This window comes from Cryptococcus neoformans, assembly GCF_000091045.1.
Source record: "Cryptococcus neoformans var. neoformans JEC21 chromosome 11 sequence".
NCBI classification, from domain to species: Eukaryota; Fungi; Basidiomycota; class Tremellomycetes; order Tremellales; family Cryptococcaceae; genus Cryptococcus; species Cryptococcus deneoformans.
Window position 1 is genome coordinate 1,006,151 of NC_006680.1, and position 13,696 is coordinate 1,019,846.

Genomic DNA, 13,696 nt, shown 5'->3' on the forward strand with positions numbered 1-13,696 from the left:
CTTGGGCTGTTTGGGTTGTTTCATCGCCCCGTGTATTTGCCAAGGCAGCGACGTATATAAAAAGACCTGTTCTTCTTCCCCATCTCTTTTCTCATTTACGCGCCCACTTCAAAGCCACTCCTTACGTTTGACCCTCCCTTGTCTTTTCTTGATCAGTTGGATTACCAGTCCCTTTTACTCTTCATTTTTTTCACGACATACGGAAAAAACGATAACGACGATCACGATGCTCGGTTACTTTGCTGCTCTCGCGCTTGCCCTTCCCGCCCTCGCCCAGTCTGCCTCCAACGGCTCTGCCTCCGCCGTCGATATTGAGGGCTTGCAAGCAAACTTCCAACGTGCGCCTTCACTTTTCTTCTCTCTTTCATTGCGGCTGACGTGAGACGATGTCATTTGTAGAGGCCGAACTTACGCCCCAATTGCTCGAAACTTTTGAGCCTGAGGCTCTTTTGAGCGTTACTTTCGGTAGCACCGCTATCTCTACCGGTGATACGCTCGACCAGGATGGCAAGTCTTCATATTTATTCTGATCATCAAAAAGACGCGTCCTGACGACGCATGTCTCAGCCGTCTCTTCTTCTCCCACTCTTGCCGTCTCCCCCGCTTCCAACGCTACTCTTGAATCGGGTCAGCTCTACACCGTCGTGATGGTCGATGCCGACATTGTTGGAACCGACGAATCTACCACGGAGCAGACTCGGCACTGGCTCGTCAACTCTGCTAGTCTTTCCACCGACTCGGCCCCTTACGCTGTCAACTGGACCGGTTCTACCTCTATGTACGCTGTCCTTGCTAACTATACATGTTACAGTCCATACTGATTCTTTGATACTAGTACCGATTATGCCGGTCCCGGTCCCGCCTCTGGCAGTGGCTCTCACCGGTATGTTAGCCATCCTTTCATACCCCTCTTAATCCTCAAACTGCGCATAAATGCCAAGCTAATGCACGCACCTCTCTTCTCTATAGATACGTAATCATCGTCTACGCTCAGCCCGATACTTTCTCTCCTCCCGCCAACCTTTCTCAAGCCGGTACCCCCCTCAGTACAATGTCTCTCTCTAGCTACGTCTCTGAAAGTGGTCTAGGAAACTTAATCACTGCCAACTACTTCCAAGTCGAGAATGGCGAGGCTACCGTCACTGTATGTCTACCCTTCTTCAGTAAATTGTTCTCCAAGCCTATGACTAACGCTATTAATGAATAGGTATCTTCCACTAGCGCTGTTGACTCTTCTACCCTTGCCGGCTACCTCTCTACTACTGCTGCCTCTTCCGCTTCCAGCGCTGCTTCCGGAACTGCTTCCGGAGCAGCCTCCAACTCTGCTGCTACCTCTGCTACTGACTCTTCTGCCACTTCCGCTTCTTCCGCCCCTGCTTCCAGCGACTCCTCTAGCAGGGCTTTGAGGTCCGAAATGGGCTTTGGTATGGTTGTTGGCGTTGTCGGTGTTGTGGGCGCTGTTTTGGGTGCCGGTATGGTCTAAGAGTTTTGGCGTGTAAAGATACAAAGTGATCGGGGTTGATCTGTGTCATGAAAGGACAATTCACATTGTGCATGCATATCACTGTTTTATGTAGCCTTGACTGCTTTTGAGATGTTGTTGTATGAAATAGAAGAACAGGTTTGGTTGTATGCCTTATTATGGACGACGCAACGGAAGAGACGATCTGCCACTTTGCCCTTCGACGCGTTCCTGTCAACTGATTGTCATAATTCGCCCTCGTGTCCGTTATTTCCATTGTTCGTTCTTTTCCCTATCATCCCTTCCCCTTTATATCTACCTTTGACGAATTTACGACCCTTAATAAAGCATAAATCAACGACACATTTATTTCACGAGTAGCGAGAGCGACAACTTACGAAAAGACAATCTCGCGAACAGAATAACGTAAAACGCATTTTACCCGGTTACCGGATCGTCCGTCGGCTGCTACGATCCATCCCCCCACGCACATCGATTGTTGCCAAGCCACGTCCAATACGCTTTATAATTATTTCGACTGCCACCTATCTCTTATTGCGCTATCTTACGAGCTCCTCATACCGAGCCGCTTGAGACGGTTCACATTAATAGATTCACATCTGCGATTTAAGGACGACCTTTGCGCGTCCTCGCGAGTTAGAATTTAAAGCTTTGGTGGGGAAGAGATCGGATCTGAGATAAGATCTTTTATAGAATAAGGGAGGAAGATAAGAGAGGGCTTTTGCTGAAGTCGTAAGTACCATTGAATCAAGCACTTTGCAACAGTGCCGTCGCAAGAGAGGACTGACTTGGAGTATTTTACCTCAATTCATCACAAATAGCAAACAGCATTGGTATCCCTTGGAAATTACGCAAATACAGAGTAGTCGCGAAACCTCAGTGGGAGAGCCAGCTGGGAGTAGAATCCAGAAAATAGATTGTGGAGCGTGAGAATAAGAACTTGAGAAGAGCGTTGTCTCGCTTGACATCTTGGTGCGTTTGCAATGTACGTATTGTGACACGTTATTTGCCTGTTTACTTCAATAGACTGATGTATCTGCTTAATGTAGGCCACTTCCCGTAGAACGTTCCCAAGGCAGCGTGCGTCTCGCCTTCTCTTTGACCCTTGTAAGATTATCAAGGACTGACGGTTCTTCCTATGTAGGTTTCTGCGTTAGTAGCAAGGTTCCAAACAGCCGCGAATAGGGAGAAAGAGGCGAGCGAACGTGAGAAGGACAAGGACAAGGGGAGAGTCAGCTTAGGAGAAGGACGAAGGGTTAGCGACGCCCTCGCGGCGCAGGAAGGAGTCAGCAATGCGGACTCGTCATCACAGCCTACAGCAAGCGCCAACACCAAAACAGTTCCTATTGAGAGCAGCGGTGAGAAAGATACCACAAAGGGGAATGCACCCGAGACTCAGTCACACTCTCTACCGCATGTTTCTTCCATTGCTACTTCTCAAAACCGAAACGATACTGCCCGTGTATCACCCTCTGCACCTTCTACTACCCCCGCAAAATCTACTTCTGTCAGTAGTACCAAATCTTCTATCGGTCGTACTTCATCTATAAAAGCGCACACTCCCACTCCTGCTCAAGCCCAAAATCGGAGTAAAGCGAATAAACCCCGTACGGTTAGTACTCAACACAACGCCAAGCAAGTGACTGTTTCCCCCTCACCATCTACCGGTACTTCTCCGCGTTCTACCGCCGCGAACGACAATACTTGTACCACGACGCCACTTAAGCCGCAGTTGACTGGTACCCCGTCGAAACCAACAGCCAGCTCCCTGGCCAAAACACGTTCTCCACCATCTTCCCGCCCGCCTAACAGCACGAGTATGCGTTCCCCGCCTCCGATAGACGATCCTACAGCAACAGGCACAGAGAGAAGGAGCTCAAGCTCGTCGGGGAGGCGAGACAGTGTCAAGTCACCCTTGTCCTCGTCAGGATCATTGATGGGGAGGTCGTCCCTCGGGAGAGCAGCTAGTGCTCGCCTGTCCCAGACCAAGTCTCCCGAGGTAACGCCTCTTGGTGAGGATGGGGTTGGGTCGCCGAAGGCGCAGCCGCAGGAGAAGAATAAGGATGGCACGAGTGCAAACGGGTCGATAAGGAGAGCATCAGGCTCGAGACTGATGCAGGGTACGGCTGCTAGTAGGGCTAGAGCGGCTGCCAATGCCAACGCCCACTCTTCTTCGATCTCTTCCAACTCTCATGTCCCGATCTCGAGCACGTCTTCCCCTGCTTCTACAAACGTCGTCCGACCTCGAGCATCCATCTCTACACCCGTATCGAACAGCAAGAAGCCAACGTCCAGTGGAAACGATAAAAACAATGGTAAACGTCTCACTCCCAAGTCAAACTCGAAAGATGCCCCAACCCGGCGACCGAACGTTAGCTCTGTCGCAAAGGAAGGGGAGGAGAATCCTGCAATGAAGCCCGTAGGAAGGAACCCCGTGGGGAGGCTTGGCTTGGCTGCTGCAAGGGAAAAGAAAGGTGAGAACGAAGACGAGATTCAAGCTCCTCATCCTCCGCCAATTGGGAAATTAGGATTACCGGCTGCTAGGGAGAAAACCGGAACGGCAGAGGGGAAACAGAGAAGAAGCAATATCGTTAAACCTTCCGAGCAACAAACTCATCACGTGGAAGCCGAGCTTGAGCATGAGCAGGAGGCTGAATCGGAAGCTGTAGTTGGCGAAGAGGAAAAACAGAAAAACGACGAAATAATGTCGGAGCCAGCTGCAGAGGCGGAGGAGGAGCTCGAGGAGAAGGATGGGCAGGTTGATGTAGGACTTGGCGCTGGCGCCGGTCCGAGCTCGTTCTCCACTATTGGCATGAGGCCAGAAGGCGTTCAGACGAGGCCGGATGAAGTAGAAGATGGCGAAGAGACAAAATGTGCTGGGGAACCTACCGAACCACTTGAGTTGGCGGCAGAAGAGGACAATAGCCGACAAACCAAAGGGATCAATGAAGCCAATGAAGCCAACGAAGCCAACGAAACGAATGACAGAGACGATAGCGAAGGCGAGAAAGAGAGGGAGTAAATCTAGAGGAAATTCCTGATGTTTGAAATGGAATTTTACGGAAGGGCACTTTCAGGAAATGAATGTATATCACATTTTGAGTTTTGTGGGGTTACGGGCGAGAGGCGAGGCTGATCGTTGAAGGACCGGCTATGAGTGCGAAGCAATAAGTGGAGGCGCAAGCTGAGAACCAAAATGATCGTCGGTTCGATGATCCAATATTAAGAAAGATGAAGCGGTGGCAATATTATTATCCATCATTTCCTTTCTATTTCTACTTATAACAACATAAATAAACTAAACCCGGAGAACCAAAAACGAAAGATAAAAAGCTGTTACCCCTCTATATAACTTCTAACTTCTAAAGCTTCTATCGTATCTATTGTATTTCCCTTTCTATTTCTCCGCCTTTACCTTCCCTTCAATAGATCTTTCGTCTGAGAAATGGTGAACCTCCTATCAAGAAAAAAGACGTCAGCATACCTTTCTCTTTTCAAAGCAAAAGCAGAACGGAAACGGACATAAAGAACGTAAACTCACTAATTCTGGGGAAGACTCGCTCCTCCGCCCCTCTTTTGCCCGCCTGTCGTCCCAGATGTAAAGTAGCTTCCAGACAAGCATGATCACGCCTCCTACCACGGAGCAGACACCGCACACGATGAGACCGTCTTTGTATCGAGGGGCGTCCTTGGTTTTGAAGACGTTGGAACCGGCGAAGCCCGCCATTTGGATGAAGGCGACGCTAAATGGAAGAGACCAGTCAGCTGGAGAGCTCGAGAGGATGTAGACCGTGAGAGGGAACGTACTAGGTAGCCAAGGCGACAGGTCGTCGTCGTTCGTCAAACTTGCTGCTGACCCACGACTATCAAACATATTAGCAGGATGACTTCGTATAGCTTCTAAACGGTGGACTTACAGCGTTGATAGCTTGCCCACAACCCATAGTACCAGCAGTTAAAAGGTAACCTCCGTACAGGACCCTCTTGCCAGCGGAGTCGGGGGCGAGAGCAAGCCAAAGACAACCGGCACAAGAGAGGGCCATGGCGGTGAAAATGTGGATACCACGCTCGCGGAAACGATCGGAGCTCCAAGCGAGGGAGACAGAGTAGACGAGACCGATGGCGGAGGCGGGAGCGGCCATACCGTTCTACAAAGATTTTAGTGCGAGCTTGACATTATTGAGAGTGAAGAGACGTACGGCGGTGAAGCCAGAGTAGCCGAGAGATTGAATGACTTTAGGACCGTAAGTGTTGATGGGGGTTAATATGATACTATATCATGAGTCAGCGGTGCTCTTCAACGGATGACGTGGTGTAAGATATTCACGAAGAAAGGAACGCGGCAGCACAGTGACCCCAAAGTCTCCAGTCTACAAATGTATCCTTGATATCAACGAGGGTAATCTTCGAGCCTCGACCGAAAGCCTTCTTGGGGTCGTCGGCGAGTATTCGAGCAGCGAGAATTTGAGCATCACGAGAGTTGAGGACTGGGATGAGGAGAGATCGACCGCCGTCCAAGGGGCTAGCAGGGAGGTAGAGCAAAGCGAAGATGGCGACACCCATGGTCATAGCACCCTCTGAATATATTTATTAGCTTATGTGTGAATGATACACTAAAGATGTAAGTATAATTTACCAATAGCGAAGAGATACTGCCATCCATGCCAGCCATGCTTCTCGTTGAGACCTTGAAGAATGCCGAGAGCGAGAGGACCTGAAACCATACCAGCTAAGGGCGCAGAATCAGTATTGGTTCGGAATAAATATAAATCGACTTACCAAAACTGTTGGCAGCCCAGAAAATGGCCAATCTGAGACTGAGTTCACCGTTCTGGTAGAATCGGGTGATGTACCAGGCCATACCGGGGATAAAACCAGCCTAAAATACGATACAGATCAGTCAGCGCACTGATAGGCTTCTGGGACAGGAACATCGTGACTTACCTCACCACAAGCCAAGAGGAATCGAGTAGCGTAGAAGCCACCTTTGCTGGTAAGAAAAGCTTGACAAAGAGTAATGAGGCCCCAGATGAAGATGATGCAAGGAACCCATCGGTGCGGACCCAAGATCTTGGCGAGCATGTTACTGGGTAACTCAAAGATGACGAAGCCAAGAGTGAACAGTGTTTGACCGATATTGATATTGCTAGTTGTGATGCCAACAGCAGGAAGGAATGTAGTATCTGTTTGGGCGTTACCTAAATTGGTGCGATCCTACGCTGTATGTCAACATCGAGGTCGTTCCTGCTATTGTCAAAACAGAGACAATGACACTCACAAATTGAAGCATCAAAAAGCAAAAGACGATGGCAGGCAAAACCAAAAAATCGACCTTGCGCACGGCTCGAGCCTCGTCCTCTGGCGAGTAGTCAATCTCGTCGAGTTGAAAGTGTTCTTCGCTTTTGACTTCGGACATGATGGATTGGTCGTCGATGGGAGATGGGGATGCGATCATGGCTGGCTGGTCGTTTTATAGATTGTATAAGGGCTTCAAGTTCGCACCTTATCTTCCACAATCTCTTGACCCCCTCTCCATTTTTTTTCAGAAATAACAAATGATAAGTTATCGCAAGGAGCTCGTCATGAGCGGATGTCGATTTGCAGACGAGCGTAGACGAAAACAGACACCGACTTTATCAAACCCGAGCAATTCCATTCTCGGTCCGAGAAACCAATGCTCAAACTTGAAACTTGGCTCCTCTGGTCTTGTAGCGCTGGGGACAGGGCGATCCCGGTGGACCCTGACGGACCTACCGACCCTCTGCTCTTCCGCCTCGCCTGCTCGTCGGAGCAAACCGAGAAATTGGTAACTTCTCTCGGAGCTCCGGCTGTCGTTATCGAACTCCGGCATCAAGTATTTGCACTATCTTGACAACTTTTGATAGTCGACATCAGCGACGCATACTTAAAGTATAAGAATTCAAGTAGCAATGCTCATCTCGTCTCTAGCACGTAATACGCACAGCACGACTTTGCAAAAGATCAAACCTCTCACATCCAACTGCTTCCAACTTTACAGTACGTCATGTTATTTTGCTTGTTCGTTGACTCCAGCATTTCTCACAACTTTTACTAATTAACGTCTGATTTTTTTCTTTACTCGCGCAGCTCTCTCTACTTAAAATGGACCAGAACATCACCAGGAGGAGGGGTGTCGGTACTCGAGGTGTTGACGAGCAGACCGCTCTCAACGGTTACACTGTCATTGCCCCACTTACCAGCAAGAACGTAAGTTGTGATTTTTGAGACTCTTTTGTGAGCGACTCAAGTTGACCCGCCGTAGGTCTTTCTCATTGACAATTCTGGTGAAGTTGTTCACAAATGGGACCTACCTTACCGTGTCGGCCGCTATGCTCGTATCTTGCCCAACGGCAACCTCCTTGTTGGTATGAAGGACCCCGAGGCCCCTGCTCCTTTCCCTTTCGTAAGTTATCATCCACTCATTTCGTGTTTCAGTCTCATACTGACGGCCAGTCTGTAGTTCCTCAAGTACGGCGGTGGTATTTACATGGAGCTTGACCCTGAGGGAAACGTTGTGAACGAGCTTCGGGACCCTCTCGGTCACCATGAGTACGTATATATCCATTCGTCCCATAACTTGATTTAATCACTTATCTTTTTTTAGTTGCTTCTACGAGGGTGACGGTCACTTCTTCTACGCGGGACTTGAGGCTCTTTCTCCCGAACAACAGGCTGCCCTTCCCGGTGGTGTCCCTGGTACCGTAAGTATTTTCTCACTGATGTTCCCTCTGGCATTCTAACGCAAATTTCGATTGCATGCTGACATTGCCTTTTATAGGAAGCTCCAGATGGCAAGACTTATGCCGACACTATCCGAGAAGTGAAGGATGGCAAGCTTGTGTGGGAATGGAAGGTTTCCGAGCATCTCGATCCAAAAATATTCCCTTTGCAGCATTACTACCCTCGTGAGCACTGGCCATTGATTAACGCTATTTAGTAAGACCATTTCCTATACTTCAATCGTATATCTACTTAGAACTTGAACACTGATAATTACATAGTCCCTTGAAGGACGGCAACATCCTTGCCTCTCTGCGAAGCGTTTCTGCCGTTATCATCATTGAGAAGGCTACCGGCAAGATCATCTGGCACCTTGATTCTACCGTTGTTGCCCAACAACACTGTGCTAATGAGTTGCCCAACGGCAATATCCTCGTACATCTTACATTCTCTTACCTTACTACCTTGAAAGTGATGTGCTAATGTACATCGTACAGATCTTTGACAATGGAGCCTTCCGACATCGAGAATCCTTCCAGTGGTCCCGAGCCATTGAGGTCGACCGAGCGACCAAAGAGATTGTCTGGCAATGGCATGCTCCCACCAAAGAAACTTTCTATACCCCCTTTATGGGCTCTGCTCAACGTCTTCCCAATGGCAACACCCTCGTCTGCGAGTCCGCGTTTGGAAGGGTCATGGAGATCAACACGGAGAACAAGGTGTGCTGGGAGTATGTCTGTCCATACTTTGCGGTGTACCCTGAGAAGAATGCGGCTGGTTTCTATCCTTCAGAGTCGAATGCGTTGTTCAGGGCATACAAGTATGCTCCTGAGGAGATCCCTTGGTTGAAGTAGGCATTCTTGTCCTAAAAAGAAGGATAATTAGCGGTGTTAGGTTGTCTTTATAGAGTTTTCTTTTTTATGTTCCGGTTTTAAATCTATGCAGTTCCTCTTGGAAATAAATTGCATATACGGGTGAGATGCACTTGACTGAGATAAAGCAAGTTTTATCCTAAGATGGATTTTTTGATCAGTGTGGCGTCTATGCATGTGCTCTTCCCGAGTAATATATCCTTCCATTGTTCTCTTCATGATGCTTTTTTTCTTATCTAAGGCGACGACGTATTTATGTGTCGAGTCCTTCTATTATATATCGGTCCGATGTTACGTGGATAAATCAAAACGTGCATGTGGACCACACTTGTTGCCACGCTTAATTCACGAGAACCCATGCCATTCGGCTCCAAATAATCCTAGTCGCCACGTAAAGTGTTGGAGTTATATAGAGTTGCAGCAGTTGAACAAAAAATGCCTCTACGGTTTTTATGTACTGCCGAGAACTCATTGGCATGTTTCCGCGCGGAGATTGTCGTGAATCCTGTTCTGAAATGACTTGACAGAATACCCGAAAGCGCTATTTCGCGACTTCTATTATTTTATTCTAATAATCTTTCATGTTCACTTTATTATTGCTCATTCCACAATCAGTACTTGGTGAGAACGAGCAAACAAGCGGTGAGCCAAGGCCAGTCGGCGAGGACCAGCAAGAGCTAATATGTCCGTTCGGTAGTCTACACCTGGACCGACTTCAATCTATCCACATACTGCACACACGTAACATGTCCCCTACGAAAACTCCCAACGGCGATATGAACCTAGCTGCCCCTGATGTCGATTCCTATCCTTACAACCTCGGCAGCTACTCCTGTAAAGTCAACACCAACTCCAAAGACTGCCAGACGTGGTTCGACCGTGGTTTGATCTGGTCGTACGGCTTCCATCACGAAGAGGCGGAACGATGCTTCCGATATGCTGTCCACTGCGACCCTCACTGTGCCATGGCACATTGGGGTATTGCCTATGCTGGTGGTCCCAATTACAACAAGGCTTGGGAGCGATTCGACGAGGCGGATCTAAAGCGTGCTCTTCACGAATGCCATCTGGCGACTAGCAAAGCGCGCGAGCTCGCCACTGCTCCACTGGAAGTCGCTTTGGTCGGCGCTCTTTGCGCTCGTTTCCCCTCAGAGCGAGAAGGGGATTACCAACATTGGAATAGGTCTTACTCGGAGCATATGGACCAAGTGTATGAGAAACATGGTGATCATCTTGACGTCGTTGCCTTATACGCCGACTCTCTCATGGCTCTCGCCCCCTGGCAGCTTTGGGATCTCCACACTGGTGCTCCCCGAGAGGATAGCCAAACTTTACGCATTGAGTCGATCCTCGAGAAGGCTTTCCAACGACCGGAGTCTCTATCCCATCCTGGTATTCTTCACTTCTATATCCATCTCATGGAGCTTTCTTCCAAGCCCGAGCTCGCTATCCCGGCCGCTGATCGATTGCGGAATCTGTGTCCTGATGTGGGTCATTTAAATCATATGCCTGGGCATATCGACCTCTTGATTGGTGACTATCGTCGAGCTATCGCTTCCAACATTGAAGCGATCCGAGGGGATGAGCTGTACATGAAACATGGCTCCACCACCGATTTTTACACATTCTACCGACTTCACGATTACACTTTCCCTATTTACGCTGGTATGTTTAACGGTCAGTTTCGCATTGCAATGGACACAGTAGAGCGGATGGAAAAGTCTCTTACTGAAGACCTCTTGCGAATCCCTAGTCCTCCAATGATTGATTGGATGGAAGGTTTCAAGTCATACCGAGTTCACGTGCTCGTTCGTTTCGGTAAATGGCACGATATTCTTCAACTGCCCTTCCCGAATGATCGCCAGTTCTATTGCGTCACCACTACCATCCTACATTATGCTCGAGCACTCTCTTACTCTGTTCTTGACCGTGTCGAGGACGCTCTCAAGGAGCGAGAACTCTTCCGCGAGTCTCGTAGGAAGATCTACCCATCACGTTTTGAGTTTCCCAATTCATGGCAAGATATTCTCAACGTCGCCGAAACCATGCTTACAGGTGAGCTCGAATACAGGCGTGCCAACTACACCCTCGCCTTTGAGCAATTGCGGAAGTCCATCAAATATTATGACAATCTGATCTATGCCGAGCCTTGGGGCTGGATGCAGCCACCACGACATGCTTACGCCGCTCTGCAGCTGGAGCAGGGTAACGTCGAGGAAGCAGCCAAGACCTATGCAGAAGATCTCGGCTACGTCGACTCTCTGCCTCGTGCGGTTCGTCATCCCAACAATGTCTGGGCCCTTCACGGCTATCATGAATGTCTCGTCAAGCTCGGCCGGCACGGCGAAGCCAAGATCCTCGAACCTCAGCTCATTCTTGCACTCGCTGTCGCCGATATATCAATCGAGTCATCATGCTTCTGCCGTCGGATGCAGCCCGCTGCTAACCAATCAATGTGTTGTAAGTCAATAGGATAGATAGTTAAGATAGCTGAGATGCATCGTGGGTTTACGGGTTGAGGCATACTCTCTTTTGGTAGCAAATTGTAGAATATCGTTTCGTTTGGAAACAAATATTTGCGTAGCTCGGCTTGAATTTACATAATTAATCCACGGCGTAGCTAAGTCTCACCAAATTATCCTTCTAAGATCCTCTGCATTTTGGAACCAGTCTGAAGACTACGATGAAAATGGCAACTGCCATTTTACTTTCTTATACAGGAATACGAGTCGACGATCGATGAGCCCACTCCGCGGCTCCAACTGGATAGGCAGCGCCGTTTCATTTGTGTTTCTCATCTTTTACTTATACCGTATAGTTTGAAACACGCATTCCTGGCAGAGGTATCTAAGAACTTTCTAAGAACTTTCTCGTTGTTCTTTCTTTCAGTAGATTAAGGTCCCGACATTGAGGCAAGATGTTGGTTGAAAGGAAAGGTTTTGAAGAAAAGGGAGACATGCTGAGTAGAGAGCGTGGCCAGATTGTATATAAACCTCTTCATACTCTTTCGAATATCCCAGAGGGATCAGTTCTCAAATGCATTAGGCATATATACCTCCGCCTTTACTCATTTACCGGTTTTACCTACAACAACTATCTGGCTCTTACCCCAGCCATACAAGTCTGCAGCACACCGATGCAACTGTAGACAGTTGGGAACCCATCCTTCATTTCAATGATCAGTATATCTGCTACGTAGGTAGGTCCACATCAGATATCATATTAGCACACCAGGTATTCAGGAGTGGCTCAATATGGTAAATCTTCGATTGGCGGGATTATGAACTCATCATTGTGGGCCTCTATGATTCCAACTCCATGCCTGCTGCAAATCCCCTGATACGCGCTTTGACACATTGTGCGTAATGCCATTGAACAAGTCTGGGATCCGGTCGTTCACTGATTGGGCCTCGAAATCGTTCCGGTGGGATACGCATGCCATGAAGTCTTGTAGCATCTGGATATCCGAGAACGAAAAAATGCACATAGAAGCTGCCGTCCTAATGAAGTTGAGGTATTAGTCCAGCATGCTAGTCGCCCTGCCCCGGTTTGAACTGACCTTATAATAAAGTGACCACTCTAAGCGATCGTATGCATGATGAAGGTCATCCCGAACCAGCAATCCGGCTGAAGTTTTGTATAGCGGAGGATCTTGATTGATACCGAGGATAAGTTGATATACCTTACGAGGAATAAGCAATGTCTGCATATAGCGATACTCGGAAATTGGGGTGGATGCCTCCACGATGTACCGGTCGCACTTACGTCTGGCCGACTGAGAGGGACAATGTGACATGACGTACAGTAACTGTGCATCACGTCCGTGACAAGACAAGTACCATCGCGTGCCACCACGCCCATACGAAACTTAGAAAACCATGGGGTCAGAGCAGTGGCACCAGTAGACGAAGAAAAATTGTGAATTGCCGATGAAACGTACCTGGTTATCACTTGACCCCTTGGAGTCCGATCGTGTAGAGAAACTACCCTCAGGGTTGACCGGTCGAAAGCGGCTGAAATACTCTGGTCCTCTAGAGAACTCAAGCTTGTCGCTAGATGCTACAGTTGGAAGCCCATTAGCACGAGACTGTGATGTTAATACATATTGCTTGAGGGAATTGAAACAAGATTGACTTGCGTGTTTGTTCGTAGTGATACAGTCCACTCGATGGAGCATCATCTAAGCTAACTGCCACACCATGCGTGTCAATAATGACTCCGAGCTGATCAGATCCCTTTTCGACTAGTTGATCGACTACTTTCAGCACGTAGCGCCAAGTGTTGTCTCCGCCTGTTTGAACGAAAGAAAGCGGGAAGGAAGCAATACGTAAGTTGGAGGAGGCACTTGTAATTTCAATCGAATCGGTATCGGTCCAAGTGTCGACTGCGAGCTCATACGATGTTGTCGGCATTCTTCTTGGCCCAACCCGAGCTGGCAAAGATTGCAAGATGATAAAGTTGTAAGTGACGAGTGAGCAGTGTAGTAAACCAGACATTCGATGCGGATGACAGTTGCGATCTGGCGTTAGGGGGTTAGGGGGTTAGGGGGTTAGGGGGTTAGGGGGTTAGGGGGTTAGGGGGTTAGGGGTTAGGGGTTTAC

General features: G+C 48.5%; 6 protein-coding genes across 6 annotated transcripts; 4 read left to right on the plus strand and 2 right to left on the minus strand.

Moving 5' to 3' along the window:
* Positions 1–109: 109 nt before the first annotated feature.
* Positions 110–1,567, plus strand: CNK03430 (nucleus protein, putative). Its single transcript, XM_567927.1, has 6 exons — positions 110–338; positions 400–507; positions 568–778; positions 836–883; positions 970–1,144; positions 1,208–1,567. The coding sequence occupies exons 1-6, from the start codon at positions 227–229 to the stop codon at positions 1,481–1,483; spliced, it is 930 nt and encodes a 309-aa protein (XP_567927.1). The 5' UTR covers positions 110–226; the 3' UTR covers positions 1,484–1,567.
* Positions 1,568–1,755: 188 nt separating this feature from the next.
* CNK03440 (hypothetical protein) lies at positions 1,756–4,611 on the plus strand. Its single transcript, XM_567928.2, has 4 exons — positions 1,756–2,215; positions 2,305–2,468; positions 2,533–2,563; positions 2,628–4,611. Coding segments are annotated over exons 2-4 (1,911 nt in total). The 5' UTR covers positions 1,756–2,215; positions 2,305–2,466; the 3' UTR covers positions 4,506–4,611.
* Positions 4,612–4,746: 135 nt separating this feature from the next.
* On the minus strand, positions 4,747–7,084 carry CNK03450 (tartrate transporter, putative). The gene is made up of 10 exons (XM_567727.2): positions 6,762–7,084; positions 6,428–6,697; positions 6,263–6,362; positions 6,120–6,212; positions 5,811–6,060; positions 5,683–5,755; positions 5,401–5,631; positions 5,291–5,346; positions 5,025–5,226; positions 4,747–4,940 (listed from the first exon to the last, which is right to left on the minus strand). The coding sequence occupies exons 1-10, from the start codon at positions 6,936–6,938 to the stop codon at positions 4,881–4,883; spliced, it is 1,512 nt and encodes a 503-aa protein (XP_567727.1). The 5' UTR covers positions 6,939–7,084; the 3' UTR covers positions 4,747–4,880.
* Positions 7,085–7,386: 302 nt separating this feature from the next.
* On the plus strand, positions 7,387–9,160 carry CNK03460 (PQQ enzyme repeat, putative). Its single transcript, XM_567728.1, has 8 exons — positions 7,387–7,501; positions 7,592–7,711; positions 7,767–7,907; positions 7,965–8,053; positions 8,109–8,205; positions 8,283–8,440; positions 8,506–8,659; positions 8,722–9,160. The coding sequence occupies exons 2-8, from the start codon at positions 7,607–7,609 to the stop codon at positions 9,076–9,078; spliced, it is 1,101 nt and encodes a 366-aa protein (XP_567728.1). The 5' UTR covers positions 7,387–7,501; positions 7,592–7,606; the 3' UTR covers positions 9,079–9,160.
* Positions 9,161–9,661: 501 nt separating this feature from the next.
* Positions 9,662–11,613, plus strand: CNK03470 (conserved expressed protein). The gene is made up of 2 exons (XM_567729.2): positions 9,662–9,738; positions 9,794–11,613. Exon 2 carries the CDS (start codon positions 9,843–9,845, stop codon positions 11,571–11,573), a length of 1,731 nt encoding a protein of 576 aa, XP_567729.1. The 5' UTR covers positions 9,662–9,738; positions 9,794–9,842; the 3' UTR covers positions 11,574–11,613.
* A 1,062-nt stretch (positions 11,614–12,675) lies between these two features.
* Positions 12,676–13,486, minus strand: CNK03480 (hypothetical protein; the record flags this gene model as incomplete). The annotated part of the gene is made up of 2 exons (XM_567753.1): positions 13,235–13,486; positions 12,676–13,155 (listed from the first exon to the last, which is right to left on the minus strand). Exons 1-2 carry the CDS (start codon positions 13,274–13,276, stop codon positions 12,676–12,678), a joined length of 522 nt encoding a protein of 173 aa, XP_567753.1. The 5' UTR covers positions 13,277–13,486.
* Between the last annotated feature and the right edge of the window lie 210 nt (positions 13,487–13,696).